At 37.0% G+C, this 21,872-nt stretch overlaps 1 protein-coding gene across 1 annotated transcript; it reads left to right on the top strand.

Annotated features, from left to right (window-relative positions):
* Window positions 1-2,915: 2,915 nt before the first annotated feature.
* On the top strand, window positions 2,916-18,005 carry zmp:0000000760 (collagen alpha-1(IX) chain). The gene is made up of 25 exons (XM_024297875.2): window positions 2,916-3,474; window positions 4,732-5,125; window positions 5,201-5,278; window positions 5,358-5,456; window positions 5,539-5,592; window positions 8,615-8,668; window positions 9,038-9,091; window positions 9,185-9,238; window positions 9,341-9,394; window positions 9,474-9,527; window positions 9,605-9,658; window positions 9,981-10,034; window positions 10,157-10,201; window positions 10,283-10,336; window positions 10,412-10,465; window positions 10,543-10,596; window positions 10,730-10,801; window positions 10,887-10,922; window positions 12,706-12,750; window positions 12,850-12,882; window positions 13,521-13,667; window positions 15,033-15,209; window positions 15,887-15,977; window positions 17,318-17,395; window positions 17,677-18,005. Exons 1-25 carry the CDS (start codon window positions 3,335-3,337, stop codon window positions 17,877-17,879), a joined length of 2,232 nt encoding a protein of 743 aa, XP_024153643.2. The 5' UTR covers window positions 2,916-3,334; the 3' UTR covers window positions 17,880-18,005.
* Window positions 18,006-21,872: the final 3,867 nt, after the last annotated feature.

The raw sequence follows: 21,872 nt of genomic DNA, 5'->3' as shown, positions 1-21,872 counted from the left end.
AAAAAAAAAAAAAAAAAAAAGGACACTGGAGATGTCGAACTGAAAAACTACAAATGTGCTGAGTGTTATTTAAATTGTTGCAAAGATGTAAATTATTCTCTTCAGAGGCAATATGATTTTATGTTAAGTGAGAATGGAATGTCAAAGGCCTTCTGTATTTTTTTCATGTACATTATTTTTGTGTGAAAATATCAAAAATGTTTTTTTATCGTATTTTATTTTATTTATGCAAATCCTGTAGATTTTTCATGAACACTAGAAAATCTGGGAATGACCTTGTGGAACTGTTAATTAACATTTCATCACACTAACGAAGGACAGTTCACAGGCTAATGCTTTGAGAGTTACTGGATGTACTGTAATTTAAGTTTGTTAATGTTTGGAGTAGCATTAAGGTACTGGTTGATGCACTGCAATTACCTATTTAAGTGGTATGTTATACTGCCAACTTGCATATAATGTGCAATGCAACATGCTAAAATAAGCCCTCTTAAGCACTGCAGAAACCTTGGAAAATCTCTTTTTTTTAGAAGAGAGTAGCAGAAACTGTGTAATCCTGAAGCTTTCAAGTCATGTTTGTCTGTCAGCCGCTGCAGCCCTTCCTTAGACCCACCACTGCACTGCAATGTGTGGCATTCGTGAGGTGCCACTCCATGTAGCCATTCTCTCTGTCTTCATGTCAATGTATGGTTAATTTCGGTAGAGCTGAAATTGTTACTGTCCAACTACTTTGTAATAAACCTGCTTGCGGAAAGCCTCCAGAAACTGCTGGCGACCACAACCTTGTGTCGTGTTTGTTTACTTCAACAATTTTTAGTTCACAACTTGTGTTTATGCATCTTTTGTCATTTTTTAATATTCTTTGCTGCAGCAAGTTCTTTTGAAACTGTGCACTGATGTAGTCTTGCTGGAATGTTTGCAGAGGATCTTGTGTTTGACTGTGAAATACTGCATAGACTCAACACAGACTCAAACTTTCTGACAATTTGAAATTATTTTTCCTAAAATGTATATAAATTCTGCAAAAATGTACTATTTTAAAATTTTCTAAGAAGTGTATTGAATAACTTCTCTAATTTAGACCAGATCCAACCACTTTCCACTTTACTCTTGGATCTTCTGCCACCTTTTATTCATTTTTCATGTCTTTGGTTGACAGAGCTCTAGAACTAGCTCCATGTTCCTGAATGTCAGCATAACCGACCTATGAGAAGACACAAATCCCCTTAGGGTCTGCAGGTAGAGTGGAGCTCAGGGGTCAGAATGGGCCTCCCGTTCAGCTCAGACACTCACTCTGGATGGCACTTTAAAGTGGGATATATCCTCACAGCAAGAACTGAAAAGATCCTTCAGCAGGAGGTCTGGGGTTTTTCAGGAATATGTGAGTAATGCCAACATTTTTCTGTGTTTAAATACACTCGTTTAAGGTAGGTAAATAAAGTGTTCTATAAGATATCATTTTTAGGCTGATAGTATCATTGGAGCAGCTATATTTGTGATCATTAAGGATATAAAATAAACGCTTTAGATAAAAAAAAGCTTTTTTGAAAATGTTGACAAATTTGAAATAAATAAAATACATATTTAGTTAAATATGTTTTCATTTGGCTCAAAAAAAAAAAAAAAATAGAAGGAGCTCTGAAACGTGTGACAAAGTCAGGATTTGTTAATAAGCAGACCATGACAACCAACAGATATGCAGACCTGCAAAAAAGCATAATGATATTTGTGAAATCAACACCTGCAAGGGTCTAAGAATATTGTGTTGCTTCATAAAATTTGTAAAAAGGACATAACAAAGAGTTGTCCATATTTAAAAGTAGAAAATATTCTAGGTAGCTGTTACTTCTCCAAGGGTTTTGATTTAATAATGGTAATTTAAACCAAGTTCAAACTTTGCAGTGCTTGAAGATACTTTTTTTTAAATAGAACAAAAGAATAGCATATCAATGGACACATTCGTTAAAATGTGTATAACGAGCTTAACAAATATTTCATTTTTGAGATTTGCTTGAAGAAAATCTTTTATGTCTACAAAGAACTTTTATTTACAAAACATTATATAAAAGTTGTATAGTTACTTGAGCCTAAAGTTAATTAAATGCTAAGCTTGAAAAACTCCAGCCCTATTATCCAATCAATTAAATATGCATCAGAACATCTTAATAATAAATGTAAACCTTAAAAGAATACATGAGAGAAATCTGGAAACACCTGCAAGGATGAGTGTAAGTAATTTACATTAAATAGAAGCTTCACAAGCTGCTAACTCATTAACATTCCATATAAACCACGTTTTTCTTTTTTTATTGTTACTATTTCACTTTTTTGTATGTGTTTATTGAAATAGAACTTCTTATTGAGATATTCGTATTGTTATTTCTCTAAAAAAGAAAGAAAGAAACACCAACATTAGTATCTCTTTAGCTGTTCTGACTGATCTATTGGACTTTTGATTAACAGGCAGTCATAGCTCTTGCTTTCCATACATCAAGAATGAAGGCCTTCAAAGAAGCGCTGGTGATTGCTGCTCTTATTTTCAACCTGGAAGTGATTCAGCCCCAGACACTGCCCAGTAAGTTGCATTATTTTCTTATTTTCTTGCGATGTGTACAGTACAGTTAAAATCACACAAGAGCATTTTTTGTTAAAACACTTTGAATTAACACGCTGCTGTATAAATGTAGGGTTTCTAACACTCCGTAGTTAAAGGGAAAACCATATTTATATTGTTTTTAAAAGGATCCTTTGTTTCTAATGGGTTGAACTTTTTGAGCATGAATACTGACTGCACTAATAGGGTTTGACCAGCAGATGGCAGTGTTTTTCAGCTCCATGCTTCTTACTGTGCTGACAACAGTTCCATTTCTAGTTCTGTCTGTGAGACCACAGTGAGACCATAGCTACAATTACACAAGATGTGAAGCATTGAGATCCTAAAAAAATTAAGTGTCCTGCTAACATATATGCCAACCAGTCAATTTATTCTCCATTGAGTGTGTTGCACAACAATTAAATGTGTTTTAGAAGCAAGGAAAAAAAAGGAAGAAAAGCTGAATAAAAATATTTCTCATGCCCAGAATCTCCAACCTGCTGACACTTGCACAGAAGAGACTGCAGCCAAGCAGGTTTCATTTAAGCTGCAACACAAAGAATTGAACTGAAATAACCAATATCACCAATAATCGAAAAATAAAGAGCAATGTCATGGTAGTTGTTTTTGATGGATGACAACATACTAACTGTTTCGAGATCATGTGTAAAGATGTGAGTAAAATTCTGAAGAAGTTCACCTCCTTTGATGCTTGACGGATGCGATGTCAAAGTAAATTGAATGTTTGTGCTGCCAGGCTTTGATCTGCTGGAGGAGTTTCGAGTGCCTGAGGCGACTGGCGTGAGGAGAGTGGACGGATCACAACCAGAGGCTGTTGCCTATCGTGTAAATCCCTCCATCCATCTACAAAAGGCTGTAAGGTACACTGTCAAGCAACAGCCTACTAGCCACATAATATGAGATTTATATATTGAGAACTGAGGGCACTAACTCCAAATCTCCAGTTAGACGAGAATGATCTGGTGAAGATTTCTTTCAAAAATGTATCATCGGTGGTATACCATTTTAATGTTTAAGTAATATTTAAGTATTTTATAATAATATATGTGTTAGAGAATTGGTCTCTAAAGGACTTGAATATATTTCCTAAGGAAATTATTAGATCCTTTTGTGGACCAAGAGAACAATTCATGTTGTTATTCGTGTCTTAAGACCATATTTTTTGCAGCAGCATCTGATTTGAGTGTGTGTCATTCTTCATAACTTTGTGAAGTTGTGGAAACGCTTCAAAGAAAAATAGTAGATTAAAATAAAAAAAGGGAAATAAAATAAATATATTCAAACTGTTTTTAAATGTTTCAAGCAGTCACACCTGTTGTAGTGCATCTACCTATGAGTGACCGCATCCCAGTTAAGTGTGCAACCATCCAATACATGGGTTAAGCACAGTAAATGTGTCACACTTCCATGTGTTTGTTGTAAAAATGTGAAAACTAAGGTTTCATGAACCATCTTATCTTGTAAGATCAAAATTTAAGAAAAACAAAATACAAAAGTTGCGAAAAATATAAATTAACAGCTAAAATTGTAACTCATTAACAGGAGAGTGTGAGCTAAAGTCACTCATGCAATATGTGTATGATGTGTATGAAGGGTAGACAGAGTTGATAGAAGAAAATAACATTTTAAGACTGGTACAGAGTCCCAAACAGGCAGACAGATGATTGATTTGATTCTCTGAATTCCATAGTTTAACCTTTGAGAGCACGTAAATTGTACTTTCAGTCTTTAAACATAACCTTTTAATTGATAGAAGATGATGAGGTAAAAGAGTTACATCTCACAGGATCCATGCCTTTTTGTGCATTTCTGTATATTTTGTGTTAGCATGTTCCAGAATGGCTCAGACCAGAGGTCTGCAACCTTTAATAGTAGAAGAACCGTTTGGTCCAGCTTCTTAGTACAAAAACCAGTCAGAGCTGCAAAATCTCACCTCATAGTTAGAAAACCACACTTTATTTATGTTTTTTGTGGCTGTTAATTTGTTAATTTATAAAATATAGCTTTGAAATGTTCTATACAATTTTGCTTTTCTATATATAGTAGTTCATACCAGTTCCTTTCAAATAAAACATCCAGTTTGTAATCAGAGCCTGAATCCATGTCTCATGTCATAGGGATGTTTATCCAGATGGACTTCCCTCCGAGTACTCCATCATTGCAACATTTAAGGTGACAAATGACACTGCTCAGGCATCGTGGAATCTGTGGGAAGTCAGCGACCCAGAGGGACAAGAGAAGGTTGGCTTGCGTTTCCATAGCAACGCACGCTTGTTAGACTTTTTCTACACCAGTCCCCATGGGAGCCACATGTTGCGGTCCTTTCATGGCGTGGAAAAGTTGTTTGATGGTGAGTGGCATAAGCTGGCTCTGAGTGTGACAGGCAGACAGGTGAGGCTGCTGATAGACTGCGAGGAGGTCAGAGTGGAGCCGATTGATGAGCCAAGACCTGTCATACGCCAAGGATATACCTCCATTGTCAAGAGGGCTATAGGAGACCGCTCAATGTCGGTATGTCGAAACTAAGAAATACATTTTGCTCAGATTGGATGCAGATTTAAATTGCATGTTCTTTTTTACTTTTAGCTGGATCTCCAGCAGATGAAAGTGTCATGTGATCCAGAGCAGGCCTATTCAGAAGGCTGCTGTGAGCTTTCTAATGCAGTGAGTCACCAACTTATCAACATTACAAAACACTTTTTTATGAAGATTCCCAGCAGTCCTGACCTTTTTATGTTTACAGCAGTGTGGAGGATATGCAGAAATAGGTTTAACCGGTGCAAGAGCGTCATGCAAATGTCTGCATGGACAACCTGGCATTCAGGGCCCCCCAGGGACAAAGGTGAGTGTACCTGTGGCAGGAATTTGATTAACATGAACACAAACTAAAACGGTGACAACGCTGACATTTTCGTTTCCTGTAGGGCCATCGGGGTCTTCCAGGAAATACCGGTGACCCAGGAAGACAAGGAAATTGGGTAAACAAAGAAGTTTTTAGTAAACATGCCCCAGACTGGTCCAACACTTCTGAACAACATGAACATTAGATGGGTGTCACCTTGTGAGACAGCAGCATGGATTTGGAAAATGGCAGAAGCACACAGGATGTAAACAGATCTGGAAGCAGGAGCTCCTGGCAACAGTGTCCATGGGACTCCTTTGATACATTGAACACTCTGCTGTCCATTTTTCAGCAGATTTGGGGAGAATCCAAGATAAACTCAACCTTACATTGATGTGACACAATTTATTTTTGTAGCTGTGGGGGAACCACATCTGTTTTAAAACACATGCCCCGCTGGTTTAGAATATAAGATTTAACCCAAACTGGCTGAAGTTCACAAGATTTCTAATGGTTTTGCTTTTCCACTTGGAAAAAAAGGGGAGCCAGTAGTAATGAATCCCATACATAGGAAAACCAAGTGGTTAAGCAACAGCTATACTCTCCCAAGAGTTCAGTAACTGTTTAACCCCCCTTGAGCCATTTAGAAGTCTCGTTTTTGCATTTATTTTGTTAATAGGGATAATTCACACGAGTTTGCCTCAGGAAAAACGTATTGATACAAGACAAGAAAAGAGTTTGACCTTTAAAGAAGAGTAAACTCAGCTAGAATATACAGATTCACAAACAATCTCTCAGATGTTTATGCTTCTGGGGGTAGCAGACATGAAAATGTCCATTTATTCCTCGTTAATTTCTTTGATGCTCAGCAGTTATCAGTGTTGACCACGACCCAAAACTGGAAAAGTGTGTTCAAAAACATGGATATTTTTCAGAGCGTTTAATTCATGTTTAATGGTTTGGCATGCAACTCACCCTTGAGCTTAGAGAAATCCCCAAATCTGCCTCAGGAAACACATGTGGACCTGAAGACCAACACATACCCAAAGCACATTTCCAGAACTGTGAATGCTACATGTTCATGTCTTGAATTGCAGCTGTAACTCATCTGAGAGCAAACATCTGCCTCATGTAACTGGTTGGAGTTTTGACCTTTTGCCAGCTCATGATTCAAAGGGCTTCACCTTGTTTATCTCTTTCTCTGCTGGCATCCAAGGAGGGCATTTTCTGGCACAGATATGCGGTTTGCCCATTTCAGGTGGTGGGTGGTCCTTCATTTGCCTGAGTTGTCCTGCCTCAGAAATGTTGTAAAGTTCATGGTCTTGCCATCTCTGAGGTTAACCTCTGCCCAGCTGACACGGGTTGACATACACCGTTAGGTGAGATTGTCAAATAAACCAACAAGCTAAAGGCCTTTTGGCCTCTTTAATGTGTCTGTGGGCTTGGTGTAACGCGGGCCAGTGGAAAACAGTTTTGCATTTACTACTGCAGGAGTCAACATCTGTTCAAACCATTTTGATCCATGTTGTTGTTTTTATGACAAAGACTTTCTACATGCTTTCCACTAAAGTGACTAATAAGATCCTGATTCCTAAAAAGCTAGGAGAGTAAATCAAATTAAGAAAAACAACAACAAAACCTTTTAAAAAGATACAATTTGAGTAAATATTATAAAAATACATAAACCATCAGATTTGAAATAGAAAATGGTTTCACTTAAAATAAATTTAAACCATTTTTAATCAGAAACAGCTTTTAAAGCAAATACAGCTTGACCTTGTTGTGTTCAGAGGCAGTTTCACTTAAAGACCCACTCTGATGAAAATTGTGTTTTTGATGTTATTGTGGCATTTTTTATATGATGGACATATGTAAAAAATTAAGCTCAAATTTGGATTTCAGAGCATTTCTTTCTTCAAAATGTTTTCAAAATGGGGTCTGTTTGAACAGTCAGAGACTAATTGAACTCCTGCCACTCTGCAGAAACTATGTCCTTATTTATTTATTTATTTATTTTGGCTAAAAATGACTCAATCATAATTAAATTGGAGTGGGACTTTAAGCACATCCTGTCCAGATTAAAAGAAAGCTTGTCACTGGGGGATTTCCATAAAGGCATGTTCTGAGATGTTCGGCAGCTGCTGAAGGCAAATTAACTGAAATGAAGGAATTAATTTTAAAAAAGTGAACCAGGGAATGGTATTTGTTGTGAAGGAGACTAGTGTGGATTACTGGCAGCTTGTGGGACAGCTACTGGTCAGTTGGATGAAATTAGAGACCAGCAATTTGGAGTAGACTTAGGCTCATTGTTCCTCTTCTTATTGCCTGCACAGACTTAAGGCCAGATACAGTGTTGTGGTCTGAGTCAGAACATCCTATATTCAGAACATTGTGTATTTCATAGACCACACACTTCCCTGGAAGAACTCTGTAGAAATGGCCTGTGACAGAAAAAAAATGTAAATACACAGACTTGGCTGCCGAAGCCGAAGAATGCAGATGGAGAGCTGCAGTCCGCTCACTGGAGTATGGTTGTAAGAGGTTTTAAGGAAAATCAACTCACTCACTGAAAGAGCTGGATATTAAAGGAACAAGCCCAAAGCAGTTAATTAAAAACACGTCTAACACTGCTGCTAGCTTTAGTGTGTACTTATGGAAAAAGAGAAATGATACTGTGTGGGGCAATGTCAGGTGAGTACAGAAGTCATGAAAGGTTGCAAAGGAAGTTCACTGTTGAGTCTTACTGGTGTAGTGAGGCTAACTCAACAAAACTGTTGGAAGGGTGTCCAGATGTCAAGCCTCAACAATTAAGCATAGAGCATAAATACTGTCCATCTTCTAAACCTGCTTAATCCATTTTTGGGGGTTGCTGGAGCCTATCCCAGCTACTGTTGTGTGTGTGTAAAAAATGTTTAAAAAGAAAAAACATAATTGTATGGCTTCTGCAGTGGAAAGGACTAGTCTGAACAAAAGATTGAACTTAAAATCTGATTTATATATATGTAAAATTGAGACTTCCTATTGTTGTTACTAACTCAAACATTGGAGAAGGCCATAACAATTTCCTATTAAATTCCTACTAAAAAATCTGCTTTACATTCCCACATCTGCAACATTCAAGTCTAATATCAATGAATCGTAATTGTGAACTTTTTCAGGGAATCCGAGGAAATGCAGGAGACTATGGAAACATTGGTGAAACTGGACCAAAGGTAATCTTTTTGGCCAAAAAAGCTATTAGGTAGCTGTTGTTTGTTCTGGTGCATCTCTGTGCAGTGTAAAACTTCCCAACCTATCATGTATTTAAGTTACTAAGTTGAAATAACGATAGCTTGCATCAGCTGTTATACCTTCTTGCATTGGACAGAGCTGGCCTTTTATATCCTGTGTGAAAACGTTAAATAAATGGGAATGTCCGCCTCTAGTCTGTGTTGGAAGTGAAGACATCAGAGGAGCTGGAGTAAAATAAAGAGGCGCACAAATTGCATGTTTATCCTTCGACAGCTGCGTGAAAGTGGCTGGTGTCACTTTTCAGTCTTGCTCAACAACATTATTAAAGCCTCTTGTACACATGTTCACAGGGTGAACAGGGAATCCGAGGCGAGAAAGGGATGAGAGGATCCTGGGGCCAAGTGGTAATTTGGAAGATATTTTCTTTTAACAAAAAAAAAAATTAAAAAAATGGACCGATGGAAACATGAATGTTATTGAAGCTGTTGTGTTCATAGGGGGACAGAGGTCCAAAGGGACTGAAAGGACTGAAGGGTGCAGCAGGATTCAAGGTACGCTGACTTTGATTCCAAACTCTACTGGTGGCAGAAAGTTATGGAAGTTTTAGCAAAGTTTTTGCAAAAATAAACTTGACATTTTTCCTATAATCAAAGGGAGTTCAAGGACCACCAGGAGATATTGGAGACACAGGAAAACCAGGAGAGATTGTAAGTTTTATAGATAAAAGGGAGCACATTTTATTAAGACGATTGTATGATTACTGATGAGATTTTGGATTTATTGAAGGGAATTAAAGGTGTCAAAGGATATGCAGGGATTCCTGGATTTCAAGGTGTTAAGGTGTGTTTGCATTATTTTTTCCTTGATTCTTTTATTTTAGATTAAATAATCCTTAACTACACATCTTTTCTCAATAGGGTCAAACAGGGCCCACTGGTGCAACGGGTCGGGCGGGACCAAGAGGAAAGCAGGTGGGTCACCCTGTTTCATAATCAAGTGGGAAAAGCCAAAAAGATCATGTTTGATGTGATAAAACACTTCAATAAAACTATGTCTTGGGCTTATGTGGCATTCACATGAAAAGCATTTGTTCATGTGGGTGGATTTTTTCTGAGATCTGAAGGATTGAACTGTAACAACAAAAGTTGACAATTCACTGAAAGACGAATCTGAAGTAATTCAATAAGCCCTTCTTGTGTATTAAAGAACACATTTCAGAATTCTGCTTTCTGTGCACTGCAAAGAGAAATATGATTACTTTTTTTTTAAATGTCACATGTAATGGTTTGACAGGGTATTGTGGGGGATCCTGGAGAAAGAGGAGCTTCTGGAGAGAAAGGAAAGGCGGTGGGTTTCACAGAAGAATTACTTCTTTCTTTTTTTATTATTATTATTATTTTCATGATTGACCTAATAAAAACACATTTAACTTTAAAGTTGATTTTTATGTTTTTGTGTTTAAAAACTAGGGTGCCAACGGACCAGTGGGGAGAACTGGCACTATTGGAGCAAAAGTAACTTACTGCAGATAAAGTACACCATTAGTAAAAGAGCACTCAAATTTACAAATATTTTAATGCTAACTGCTTGTGCAGGGTATTCTTGGAGATCCAGGTTTACCAGGCAGAGATGGTGATCCCGGAATAGAGGTATCGTCCGCTTTAGAGCTAAAAATTCATCTTCAATTTGGGACAAAGATTGTGAACATCAGTATTTGCTTACAGGCCTATCAAGGACCGCAAGGCCCCAGTGGAAAACATGGACAAAGCGGAGCCAAGGTTCACTTTAAACACTGAAAAAAGTGTGCAGTGGAGTTCTTTTGGCAGTTTCATTTATTGCCACTTGTCTTTTACAGGGGGAAAAAGGTGCCCAGGGGCCAGCAGGAGAAATGGGCCCCCAAGGTCGAACTGTAAGTCAAATATTCAACAACTGAAGTCAGGAATACAAAATATTTCAATCGTAAAGGAGTTTGCCATCTTAAAGATAAATAACAGGAACAATGCAGTCCCTTAAGACTGGATACTAAACATTTTATTTTCAAGGGCCCAAGAGGCTACAAGGGTTCAGCAGGGAAGCCAGGAAGACCTGGATTTATTGGCCCACCTGGGCCTACTGTAAGTGCTCCGTATGAATTCTCTCATCTTCCAAACACCAGATACAGTTCCCCACCAGCTATCAACGAGTGTCATCATATTACAGGGTCACGTGGGTGTGCCTGGAAAACCAGGAGCAAAGGTAATACATCCTGCACACATTACTCGTTAATAAATATAAAATGAGAGCAAAATGACCATTTTATGGCACAATTACTGTGGCTATTGGGGGATTATTTGCTGTGTCATTATCGAGCCAAGCAGAACTACAGTTGTGTTCCGGTTCCAGACCGACTTTTTCCTGGTTTGGAAACAAAGTTTAGGTTTTAAGAATACAGCACTAATTCTCCTGTGGCAGCTGAAAAAAAGCATTCTAATTGTTATGTACAGATGCAGGAGAAACATGTAATTGTCATCTAGAAAAATCACAATCAAGCAAACACATAAGCAAGCAGTACAGCTAGTGACTTTATGTTTTTTAGGTGATTGGTTACAAGTTCTGAATATCTCGTTAAGATTCTAGCTTAAGAAAACTACATTTGGCCAGATCCCTTTTTGTCTACTTATTAAACAAATACAAAAAGAAAATACTTACATTAAGAACAGAAATACGAAGCCCTAGTCACATTTTTGAACAATAAAATAACTTAATTAGGAAAAGGGTGAATGACAGTACTGCAAAAGCATCCACTAATTCTTTTTTTGGTAAAGAAAGTTGTTATAAATGTGAATTTAGTCAAATAGTGCAGTCTTTCACAGCTAATACTCAGATAAAAAATAAATAAAAAAACAAGTTTTAAAATAAGAATTGGCTGAACTTAAAGAATTTTAATTTTAAATTAGTTGCACTTTTGGATACAGAATGCTATACTCTGCTCCATGATGTTATAGCCTCATGTGACTTGAGGCTTGATATGATAGTTTACTTCTGTTTTATCTTGTGTCTCAACCACAGATCAGCTGCAATAAGCAGAAGACTGCAATGTGGAACTACTTAGATTTTATTGATAGCCCAATAAATTATAGTAAGTCAAATGCACATCTTAAAAGCATCAACATGTCAAGTAGAAAAATCTATTTTTGTTCAGATCACGATAAAAAGAGAATTTTGAAGGCCAATTTTGAAACTATTAATAGAAAATAATTTTAGAAATTTTCTGCTTGTGATTTGAAAATATACTAATAAGCTCCAATGCTAATGTGAGAATAATAATGATAAAATAATAATAATAATAAATCTCTGGATTTTTTTTACTTTCAGAGCTCATTTTGAAACTATTACTGTTGCACTTTGCTTTTCCATTTATTACTTCTCTTTATCAAAACATACGGATTAAGACTTGGAAACCGCTGTGGTCTTGGCTAAAATACAACCTTTAATAACGGTAATCACATGTTCCAAGAGTAAAAGTTGCTGCAGGACAAACAGGCAGTAGCCTGACTGCGGCAGCATCGACAGTAAAAACACAAAGCACATGTCTTCATTGTGCTACTGACGGTTCATACTCACAAGTCCATATTTAATGTAATGAGGGTGAATGTTTTATGCCTTGATTATTGCTCTATTTTAACGTTCTGCTTATTTGCAATTCGTCTGCAGAAATGAGGAAGTGATGAGTCTTAGCCCTTTTAGAGCTGCTTTAAACAAATACCTGTCAATGTCTCTAGCTTTTATGTTGTATATACAGTATATCCTTACATTTTTGTAATCAAACAGCTTGAGTTGCTGTAATGATGTTAGGCGTTAAGATAAAACATTCTGTTTTAGACAAATGTTTTGCATTATTATCACATTCAGTATGAATCTGAACCCTTCTTTGATCTAATGCATGCTTTTCCTCTTAGTAAGCACATCTGAGAAAGGCTTTCACACAAATTGCAAGGGGATTATCCTAAATTATTTGCATCTGATTTGCCTTGCACAGGGTGACACAGGAATCCAGGGCACAAAAGGAGCCAGAGGTGCACAGGTACAGCCATAAATATTAAAGTCCAAACTTCATGGCTCATCTTCCAGTCATTTTTGTTGTTGTTGTTGTTATTAACAAGGATCCTCTTACTTTTTACAGGGGGAAAAAGGAGTTAAAGGACCCAAAGGAAAGGTGAGCTGGGATTCAGTCCCAATGCACAACTTTTTATTCAGTAAATTATCATTTATTATAGAAGTAAATTAAAGGATGTGCTGAAAACCGAACATGCATGGCCCAAATAGTAGAATTTATTGTTACAGACAAATATATCGGTCATTTAAGGCTTTTTAATGAATTGTGTAATTAACATGAGCGGTCAGGCCTGTTTATATTTTAGATTTCCGCCATAATACCAGTTGAAATATCCTCCTCATGTTCCAGTGTGTTTGCAGAGTTAATAGTTGGAAAAATTGAATATGAACCCATCAAATAGCATTCCTTACATATTCGGGGCATCTGCAGATGCGATAAGAACGGTAACTCCCACCACTGTTTGAAAAAGAATCTTGCATATTTCTCAAATGGAATGTGCCAGATTTGGTTTTTGTTTTGAAACTGACACAGAAGATTCCCATTTTGTTTTACGCAAGACATTTATATGCTGTCAGAGCAGGCCCACGTGAATCTCATAACTTGCAGTTTTTATAACTAACAATATCACGTTACTGATGTTTTATACAATTCTGTCAGCTGTGCTTTATTCTCATTAGTGTGACGTGATATAATGTGAGCGTTGTTATGCAATTGTATTTGCCGTCTTGTGTCTGTAGGTTGGAGACAGAGGGGAGCAGGGTCCTCAGGGAGGACGAGGAAAGCGTGGCCCTGCAGGCCCAACTGGTCGTTCTGGTCCAGTTGGACTAAAGGGAGTCCGAGGTGAAGGTGGACCAGATGGGTTTCAGGGGCTCCCAGGCCCACCAGTGAGTAAATTATGACCAAAAATATTTTAAACAAACAATATTTGTCAAAAATCACTGCTTGGAGTAAAGTTTCTTTAGTCTGTTGCAGAATTTCATATGTCCATGCATTTTAGTGACAAATCAGTAATTTGCCTGAATAATAATGCTAGTTGCAACCATCTTTTTGGTTGAAATTCAATAAAGACTCTGATCATTGTTTAATATTTTTCAAAAGTGTTCTCAGTGGTCTTTTAATTATGATTTTACTGTTTTTAGCCTAAATGAGTGAATGAATGAAATGGTTTATTTCAAGCAATCAGGTAATAGACACCTATTACATAATCAACCATGATTACTTGAAAGGGAGTGGGAGGAAGCACACTTATATAATCCCATTCTGGTTCGATCTGATCGTTTTCTCTACATAAATGATCAACATCCAGTTCAGGACTTTTTATCAATTATTTATACCCTATTATCATAGATTTGGGTTATTAAGGATCCTTAAGTTCAGTGAAGTAATCACATTTCAAACACCCGCCGTATATTTTTTTATTGGACTTGTCTTAGATTCATATCAAAGACAAGTCATTTATATTAATCAGTACCAAAAATCTAAATATAGTCAGACGATTATAATTAAACAAAAAAATCATCTACATTAATCAATACCAAAAATCCTTGCACATTCAGACCATCATTACCAAAAAAATCACCTGAACCAATCAGCATCAAAAATCCCAAACATACCAAGATGATTAATAATCATATGAAAATATTCCAGACCAATCAATATCAAAATCAAGATCATGTATCATTTTCTAGGTCATAGTTTCTGCAGAATGGCAGTACGGTGGTTCAGTAGAAATTGGACTCTGCCTGCCTAAATTTCCCATCATGCCCTCTTTGTTTACACTCTTTCCTGTTAACGTATAGCCCCTCACAACCCCAACTTAGTATTAGCAATGCAATAAAAATAGCGAGAAATATTGGAGCTATCCAGCTGTGCGGTTTTGAGCCAGATGGCAGTTTAGACGAGGAAAACGAAGACCTACAGGGATCTACAAGTGGATGAATTGGAATGACGCAGAGCAGGGAACTTGTGAACTTGTGTTCCACCAACTGTAGGACCAAGATTACAACATGCTAAAAAAAAAACACCAAAACAATTTTGATTAGAGTGGGCCTTTAGAGGCTATTTTTATGTGTCTACATGAAACAGGAATGTTAACAAAAGTCACATTCAGTGTGGCTGTGAACCCTAAATGAGTCTCAGGAAACACGTCTGGCTTTGCACTACTTTGAATCGCAGCCATAGCTTCAGCATGCGACGTCCCACTGCAAGGCCACCTTCAGTGATGGATGTGGTGACGATTTCTTCCACAGGGCCAAACACTCTCAGCTGAGCACGTGATCGAAGTTTGTAAGAAAGTTGCTCTGGAGCAGATGTCCACCTTTGCAAACTCAGTGAAAAGAACGTGCGCTGCCGTTTGTCCTCTTTACGGAGACGTTCCCCTGGGTGCCCCGGGTCCCCCTGGACAGAAAGGACCGCCAGGACCTCCAGTGAGTTTTACAGTTCTAATTTTTTAGATGCATCAGGATAAAGACACTTACTTTCTCCATTCTTGCAAACCTTTGGAACCAAACTATATTTTGCATACATAAACTTCTCAGTGTGAGCTCACTGGCTTAGCAACATGCAAACATATTGTGAGGGTCTGGACTGGACTGAGAAAACTGAAGTATTTGACAGAAATGTTGGAATGAAAACCAAACTTTTCCACGTCTCCATGAGGACAAATAAGTAGTATCAGACTAGACACTTGGTCTGTGTTGACTGCTTTTTGGCTGTCCTGGGCTGGAAACCCTTTTCCACATTTTTATACTTTGTAGAATCAGTTCATGCTCCACAGCTTCTAATCACAGAGACTTTAAGGCTGTGTTTTTTTTCTTGAAGCCATTACAAAATGAAAATATTCCACTATATTAGATTATGGTCAGTAACTCTGATTTAGCTGTCAGTGCCAGAGCGAGGGATGCACCAATACAGAACAAGGTTTCCTTTCTTTTAAACTTCATTCATTTTTGTAAAGAGTTGGTCTGAAGTAAAATATTCTGGACTACACTTCTTAAAAAAAAAAAAAAAAAAAACAGCAAAAAAAAAAACTATTTTATAGAAATAAAACATTTTGTAGGTTTTTGGGTGAAATAAGAATGTTTGTGTCTTTACTTGCTGTCAGGGGGAGCCTGGTATTGATGGCGTTGATGGAGAAATGGGTCCACCAGGATTCTACGGAGAAGCTGGAGAGCCAGGCCGCCAAGGAGAACTAGGTGTGAAAAACATGAGCAATGAACTCATAGCAATAGATCCTAAAAACTGCAACTCCCACAGGGTTATTTTGGGAAGCAGTAATGGAAGAACACACACGATCCTTGATCATTTTTTTTATTTCCATTTATCTGCAAAGATGCCATTTGAGCAGATGAGTTTTGAAAAGCTGCCGACATCGGAACATTGTTCTGGAGTCAAAGTATTTTTCTTTGGTTGACATGTGTCTTGGTTTTGGAATCAACAAATATTGCAGACTTTCCAATATTAGTTTAAGCTCAACTGTTGCCATAGAAAAATGACTTAAAAACTTTTCCACATTTGATAGAAATGTGTCAACATGTATCCTTTGAGATCTAGTGCCTCCAATGTCTGATACAAATGTAGAAAATTCAGTTTTCTAAAGATACACAACTTTGTCTCTACTGATTTCAGTTAGGTTTTTTTGAATCTCTCATGTTTCTCAACTTTGTGGAAATTGCTTAATTTATCCTTTTATTTCTTTTCATTTCCATAAAACAACAAAACAAAGATCTTCTACAAGTTCTTATACCTGGGAAAATGAAAGGGAACGGAAATAATACAACTTGTTTTTCTGTCTGTTTGACATACTTAGAAGAAAACAAGAATAAAAAGAGTGAAAATTATCATTTTAAAAAAGCTGTCATGTCTAAACAACTGTATAAAAATAAAACAGTTATTACAAAGTTATTTATGAATAAACTTAGAATAGGACATTTTTAACTGAGATAAGCAAAAGTAAAAAAAAAACAAATTGTTCAACTAGATTGGAACTTCCCTGACATCAGCTTGTCATTCGACTTAGATTTGATAAACATTTGGAGACTATTTTAAAGCCCCACTCAAATAATCTTTTGATCTATCGTAAAAGCATCCTTAGTGGTCTTTTAATTATGATTATGTCGTTTTGAGGAAAAATCAAAAGACTTGTGTTGTTTTCCAGGACATAGTTTCTGCAGAGCAGCAGTAGTTCATCAGAAATTTGCCTCTGAGTTGTAGGTGGGACTGTTGGAAGGAAGTAAGCCAAAGACGTACATGGATGTACTTGTCTGCGGGTGGATGCATCAGAATGGAGCAGAGCAGGAGCTTGTGGCCTGGCGATTGTAGTTTGTACATACTAACTACCAGCTTTTTTGGTCTGCTTCTGATTCCCCTTTTATGTGCATAAAGAAGTACTCAGAAACACAGCTGTATCCTCCATCATCAGAAAAATGCTATAAAAACATATTAAAAAAAACGCTAAAAAAAGTAATCTATGGGACATTGTTTGAAAGCTGACAACATTTCTGCTGAGAGAGCCTTTTGTCTTTGTGGATTTCAGGTGGCAGAGGAGAGCGGGGTGACAAAGGAGCCAAGGGTTACAGCATTCTTGGCTACACAGGAGATCAAGGACCAATGGGTAAACTTGATACTCAACATCACCTTGTTTAAATTACTCAAAATGAGGCATAAATCAAGATCCACATGAGTGGCAGAACATCATTCTGCTTTATAAAACGTCTGGAGCTGAGTCACAGCTTGTCTGACCTCCACAATTCATTTCCAGGAAAATAAAGGTTTTTACCGTAGAAGGTTTTCACGATTTGCCAAAGAATGGAATCATTTTTTTTTCTTGAAGTTCCTATGAAATCTCTTAAAACAGTCCTAACCAAAGTCTTAACTTCTTTGCTTTGATCCCAGGTCAGCGTGGCCGTCCTGGCAGAGCCTTTAACGGCCAACCTGGCAAACCAGGCGACAGAGGACATGTAGGGCGGCCTGGACTCAGGGGCCACGCAGGTCTGAGGGGACCTCCAGGTGTCTGTGTCGCCTCTGGGTGTTTTCAGCCAAACCCCATTAGTGGGACACCTCGGCCAGCTCCACGGAGGACAAGGATTCGCACTTAAAAAAAGAAAGCAATGGCTGTGTGGACGATAAAACTTAAGAAGACTAAGTGTGTTAAAGGCGAAATGTGATGCTTAAAGCTTTTGCATGTAAATATGAAAAATAAACAGAGTTCTTGATAACTATAACATGTATTGGGTGGATAGAGATATCTAAAAATATATAAATATCAAAAATTGTATAAAAATTACAAACTTTTGTGGAAATTTTTATTTCATTTAAGTCAAATAAGGTGCTTTAAATACATGTACTTTGTAATAAAATGTTCAAAAGTACTTGATTATTGAATTGCTTATTAACGTTTAGTTACTACGACTTTAAGTCTTTCCAATCAAAACTTGTTTCAGGTCAGTTTATTCTTTTATGGAGAAAATGTTCTTTACCTTTTATGACTGAACTTAACCATATCTGTAGGTTTAGATATGAATGTTTTATAATCGCTTATGTTGGACCAGAAGTTTTTTTTTTTTTTTTTGCATGGATTGCTGTGTTACTCTGCCAACTTAATGCTTTAGTTATGATAAAACTGATAAAACCAACAGGAGACTGGAAGAGACTGAAAGGAAATTTGGAAGATGGATTTGCTGGAAAAACATAAACTTCCAAATAAAGCATGTACATGTGTTGAAACTGATTTATACCATGCTTGATTCCGATTGGCTGCAAATAAGGGATAATACCCAACGAGGTGTCCATTATCAGAAATTAATGGACGTCGCAGAGGCCTGAACCATGTGTCGCGAAGCGCAGGATGGTAAATTCCAGTAAATTCCATTATCTTTTGATATTACACACCTAAAAAGGGATTTATCCCGTTTGTACAAAATAAATACATATCAAATCATTTATTAGTACTTTAATCTTATTTTTTTTTAAGTTACAAACCATTTTTCCTCAAAAAGTGAACTATTTGAAAGGTGGTGTGACACTATGTCATGTGAATGGAATATATGTATGCGTTAGAGAGTATATATGTATGCAAAAGAGAGTATATATGAATGTGAATGGTTCAGAATAAATAATGTCTTGTACGGCCCCTCATACTATACAGCCTGTCCTGATCTGTGCTGATTATCATGATAAGGTAAACAAAGCATAATTTCAAAGGGAAACCGCTTGTTTCTAGATGATGAAGCAAGAGTTGATTTCAAAGAAACAAATGCAAAATTCTAAATTGTTCAATCTCCCAGTGTCACTTCCTTTTTTTATATTATTCTTTCTTTCTCTTCTGCTGCATCCTAGTCTTCAAAATCAAATTAACCAAACAGGTGAGTGGAAAATATAAAATCACTTGTCTATTCTACTGTCTTGCTGTTGTAATTAACTGTGGAATAATTTATGTCCACCCACATATTATGCAGCAACAGATTGTTCATACCCCCTGCATAAAACAGTTGTTCAATAAGAAAAACTTGTTCTATTTTTTTATGTAAGTGCTTAAAGAGAACTCGTTTGGGGAAAAAAAAAATCTTCTTCCTTCTTTCTTAATTGGCTGATGCATTATCTATCTCATGCTGCTCTGCTTTATTCCATAAAGTTTGTCATCTTTGTCATGGAAAATATTACCACTGTAGGATTATCTTGGATTTGCCAGACTCAGAGACTTGTTTTCAGACATGCTCATGATATATATCTGTGGTACACAAAGAAGTGATGACAATATTGATGACTCAACACAGACTAGAAATTATAATGTCCCAGCATGTTGGGCAATTTGACCAAAATCAAAGTGATGCCACCAGCCCCAAAGTGATTAGAGGTTTTATGGGTTTTTTTCTACTCAGCTTTCTCAAAGTTTAAAACTAGGAATGGAGTCACATGTGTTGTTGGCTTTGGAATAAAAATGAGAGAGGTTCTAGTCAACTCAAGGTTGAGCTCCTGGTTTTAATAATCGTATCAGAACAAAACTAAATTCACATGCAAACCCAGTGACCGAAAGAAACTTTACTGTTTCTTTTATTCCCATTATATCATATATATACTAGTGAATGTAAAACAGGTTCCTACTGCTAAGACTTTTGTATTTAAAGGTGATCCTATGTTGATTATGAAGCCAGAAAAAGAAATGTTACAGAAGTCTGTTTTTATCATTTGTGAAACTGTGAAGCTTTTTCTCTCAGACTAATCTAAAGTTCTGACTGGTAGTGTAAAATCAAACAAGAAAGCTTATCAAAATAAAACTGAAGAATATGTACTCCAACTATTTTTTCAACTAAACAAATCCACTTAGCTTCATTTAGCCACATAACATGACAAATTGCTTTAATAAGGCTGAATAACACTGATTGTCTCATTTAAATGTTTTTTTTCTGGAACTTTTCATCCAACCTGCGATCCAACCATATCTCTTTAGACATGCTGTAACAACACAAGCTCGATCCACTGTCAGAAAATCTAGATGAAGCGAGACTTGTTGATTGATGGCCCCAGCAACGAGCATGATGGGATATCCATACAAAGACAGGTCAGAACTGTTTGGTAAATCAGCGCATATCAACACTTCAATGGGAAGTAAGGATGGAAAGTATTGATCATAAACGAATTCTCATGAAAAAACATTCATGGTGTAGAATTTTAACAATTAACAATTGTCTATAGTAATGCACTCAATTTAGTAATGCACCAACAGCTAAGCATGAAGAGAACTAAACATAGTTTACTCTTAATGGCATTTTTGTCAAGCATAATTATAAAGAGAAAATAGACTCACCCCGACTTGTGGGTACGTAATACTTGAATTGAGCATAATTTTGCGTGCGTAATATTTGATTTGTGCACAACTTTGGATTTGTGCGTGTGTACAGGATCAGCCCTGAGCTGCATGGCGCCCTCGGCGAGACGTGATTTATATGTGTAATTTTTTATCTGTGCACAAAATGTATTGTATGAGTTACAAATTAAGAATTATGTATTCACCAATCCAAAGTTGTGCACAAATCAAATATTATGCAGACACAAATGCAAAATTCTGCACAAATCAAGAATTGCTTATGCCCAAATCGGTGTGAGTCTATTTTCTCTCCATATAAAAGGCCCTCTGTAGCTGCATTTCAAACTGTGTGGTGACCAATTAAACCAGCAACAAAACTGTCCCAATTTATTGTAACATTATATTTTAATCATTCTCCCAACCACATCCACACAAGGAGACAGAAATGTCTTGGCGTCTTGTGGCACTAAAATAACGTTTCCTGCTTTGTGGTTTCCTTGACCTCTTTTGCTTGGAATAACTGTGTGTTAATGCAGAAAATGAATGTTTTTGATGTCACAGCAAGCTAGCCAAGTATTTGCCTGTTTGACCCACCAGAGTGTGCTCAGGCTCAAGTTCACCAGAAACCAATACAGCTCTGAGAATAAGTGGACTGCCCTTATTGTTATGGATTCATTCATCAAAACTTCACTAGTGTTCTTTAGCAGAAAATTGCTGTTTGAGGAATGTTATTTCTGTACAAACTTGACTGTGGCATAATTATTGATGATGGATAAACATGTACATGTCATGTCATCCTGTCTACTTAACTTGGTCCGGTAGTGGATATGTTGATGGAGACATTTTGCAGAAGAAATATGTATGAAGTTGTTTCTACAGAATTACTCTAAAAAAAAATGTAGAAAAAAAAATGACCAATGAGACCGGAGATTGGCTCAGCATCGTTCGTTCCGCACAGTCTGGGCAGAGAGCTGTCTGCGATACTGTCCAGCAAACTTTGGCTGCAAATCTGCAGAAGACAACTGAAGTGGTGACAGGGTGAGGAGAGGATCTTCTTGGGGTTTTGACTTACTGGCATTCCAACCTCAAAGCTTGTCTCACATCCTCTGTTGTATGAGGTTTTGTGTTTGGTATGGAGTGAGCCCTGTACACTTAGATGCACTGTAACAATGCTGAACTTACTAAAACATGATTTCAAAGAGGAAAAAAACAAGCTTTCCAACAGCATAAAAATTATAGTCAGAGAGCGTAACCTAATAAACATAGATTTCCTGCTTTTTGCACA

This window comes from Oryzias melastigma, linkage group LG15 (assembly GCF_002922805.2).
Source record: "Oryzias melastigma strain HK-1 linkage group LG15, ASM292280v2, whole genome shotgun sequence".
In the NCBI taxonomy this organism is placed as follows: domain Eukaryota; kingdom Metazoa; phylum Chordata; class Actinopteri; order Beloniformes; family Adrianichthyidae; genus Oryzias; species Oryzias melastigma.
This window is presented reverse-complemented; position numbering and strand designations above follow the sequence as displayed.

Excerpts from the sequence above, each read along its gene's own strand:
- zmp:0000000760 (XM_024297875.2), top strand. The coding sequence starts at position 3,335 with ATGTTTGTGCTGCCAGGCTTTGATCTGCTGGAGGAGTTTCGAGTGCCT. Across the intron at positions 9,395-9,473 it reads CAGGAAAACCAGGAGAGATT|GGAATTAAAGGTGTCAAAGG; the intron begins GTAAGTTTTATA and ends GATTTATTGAAG. Across the intron at positions 10,802-10,886 it reads TTGGCCCACCTGGGCCTACT|GGTCACGTGGGTGTGCCTGG; the intron begins GTAAGTGCTCCG and ends ATCATATTACAG.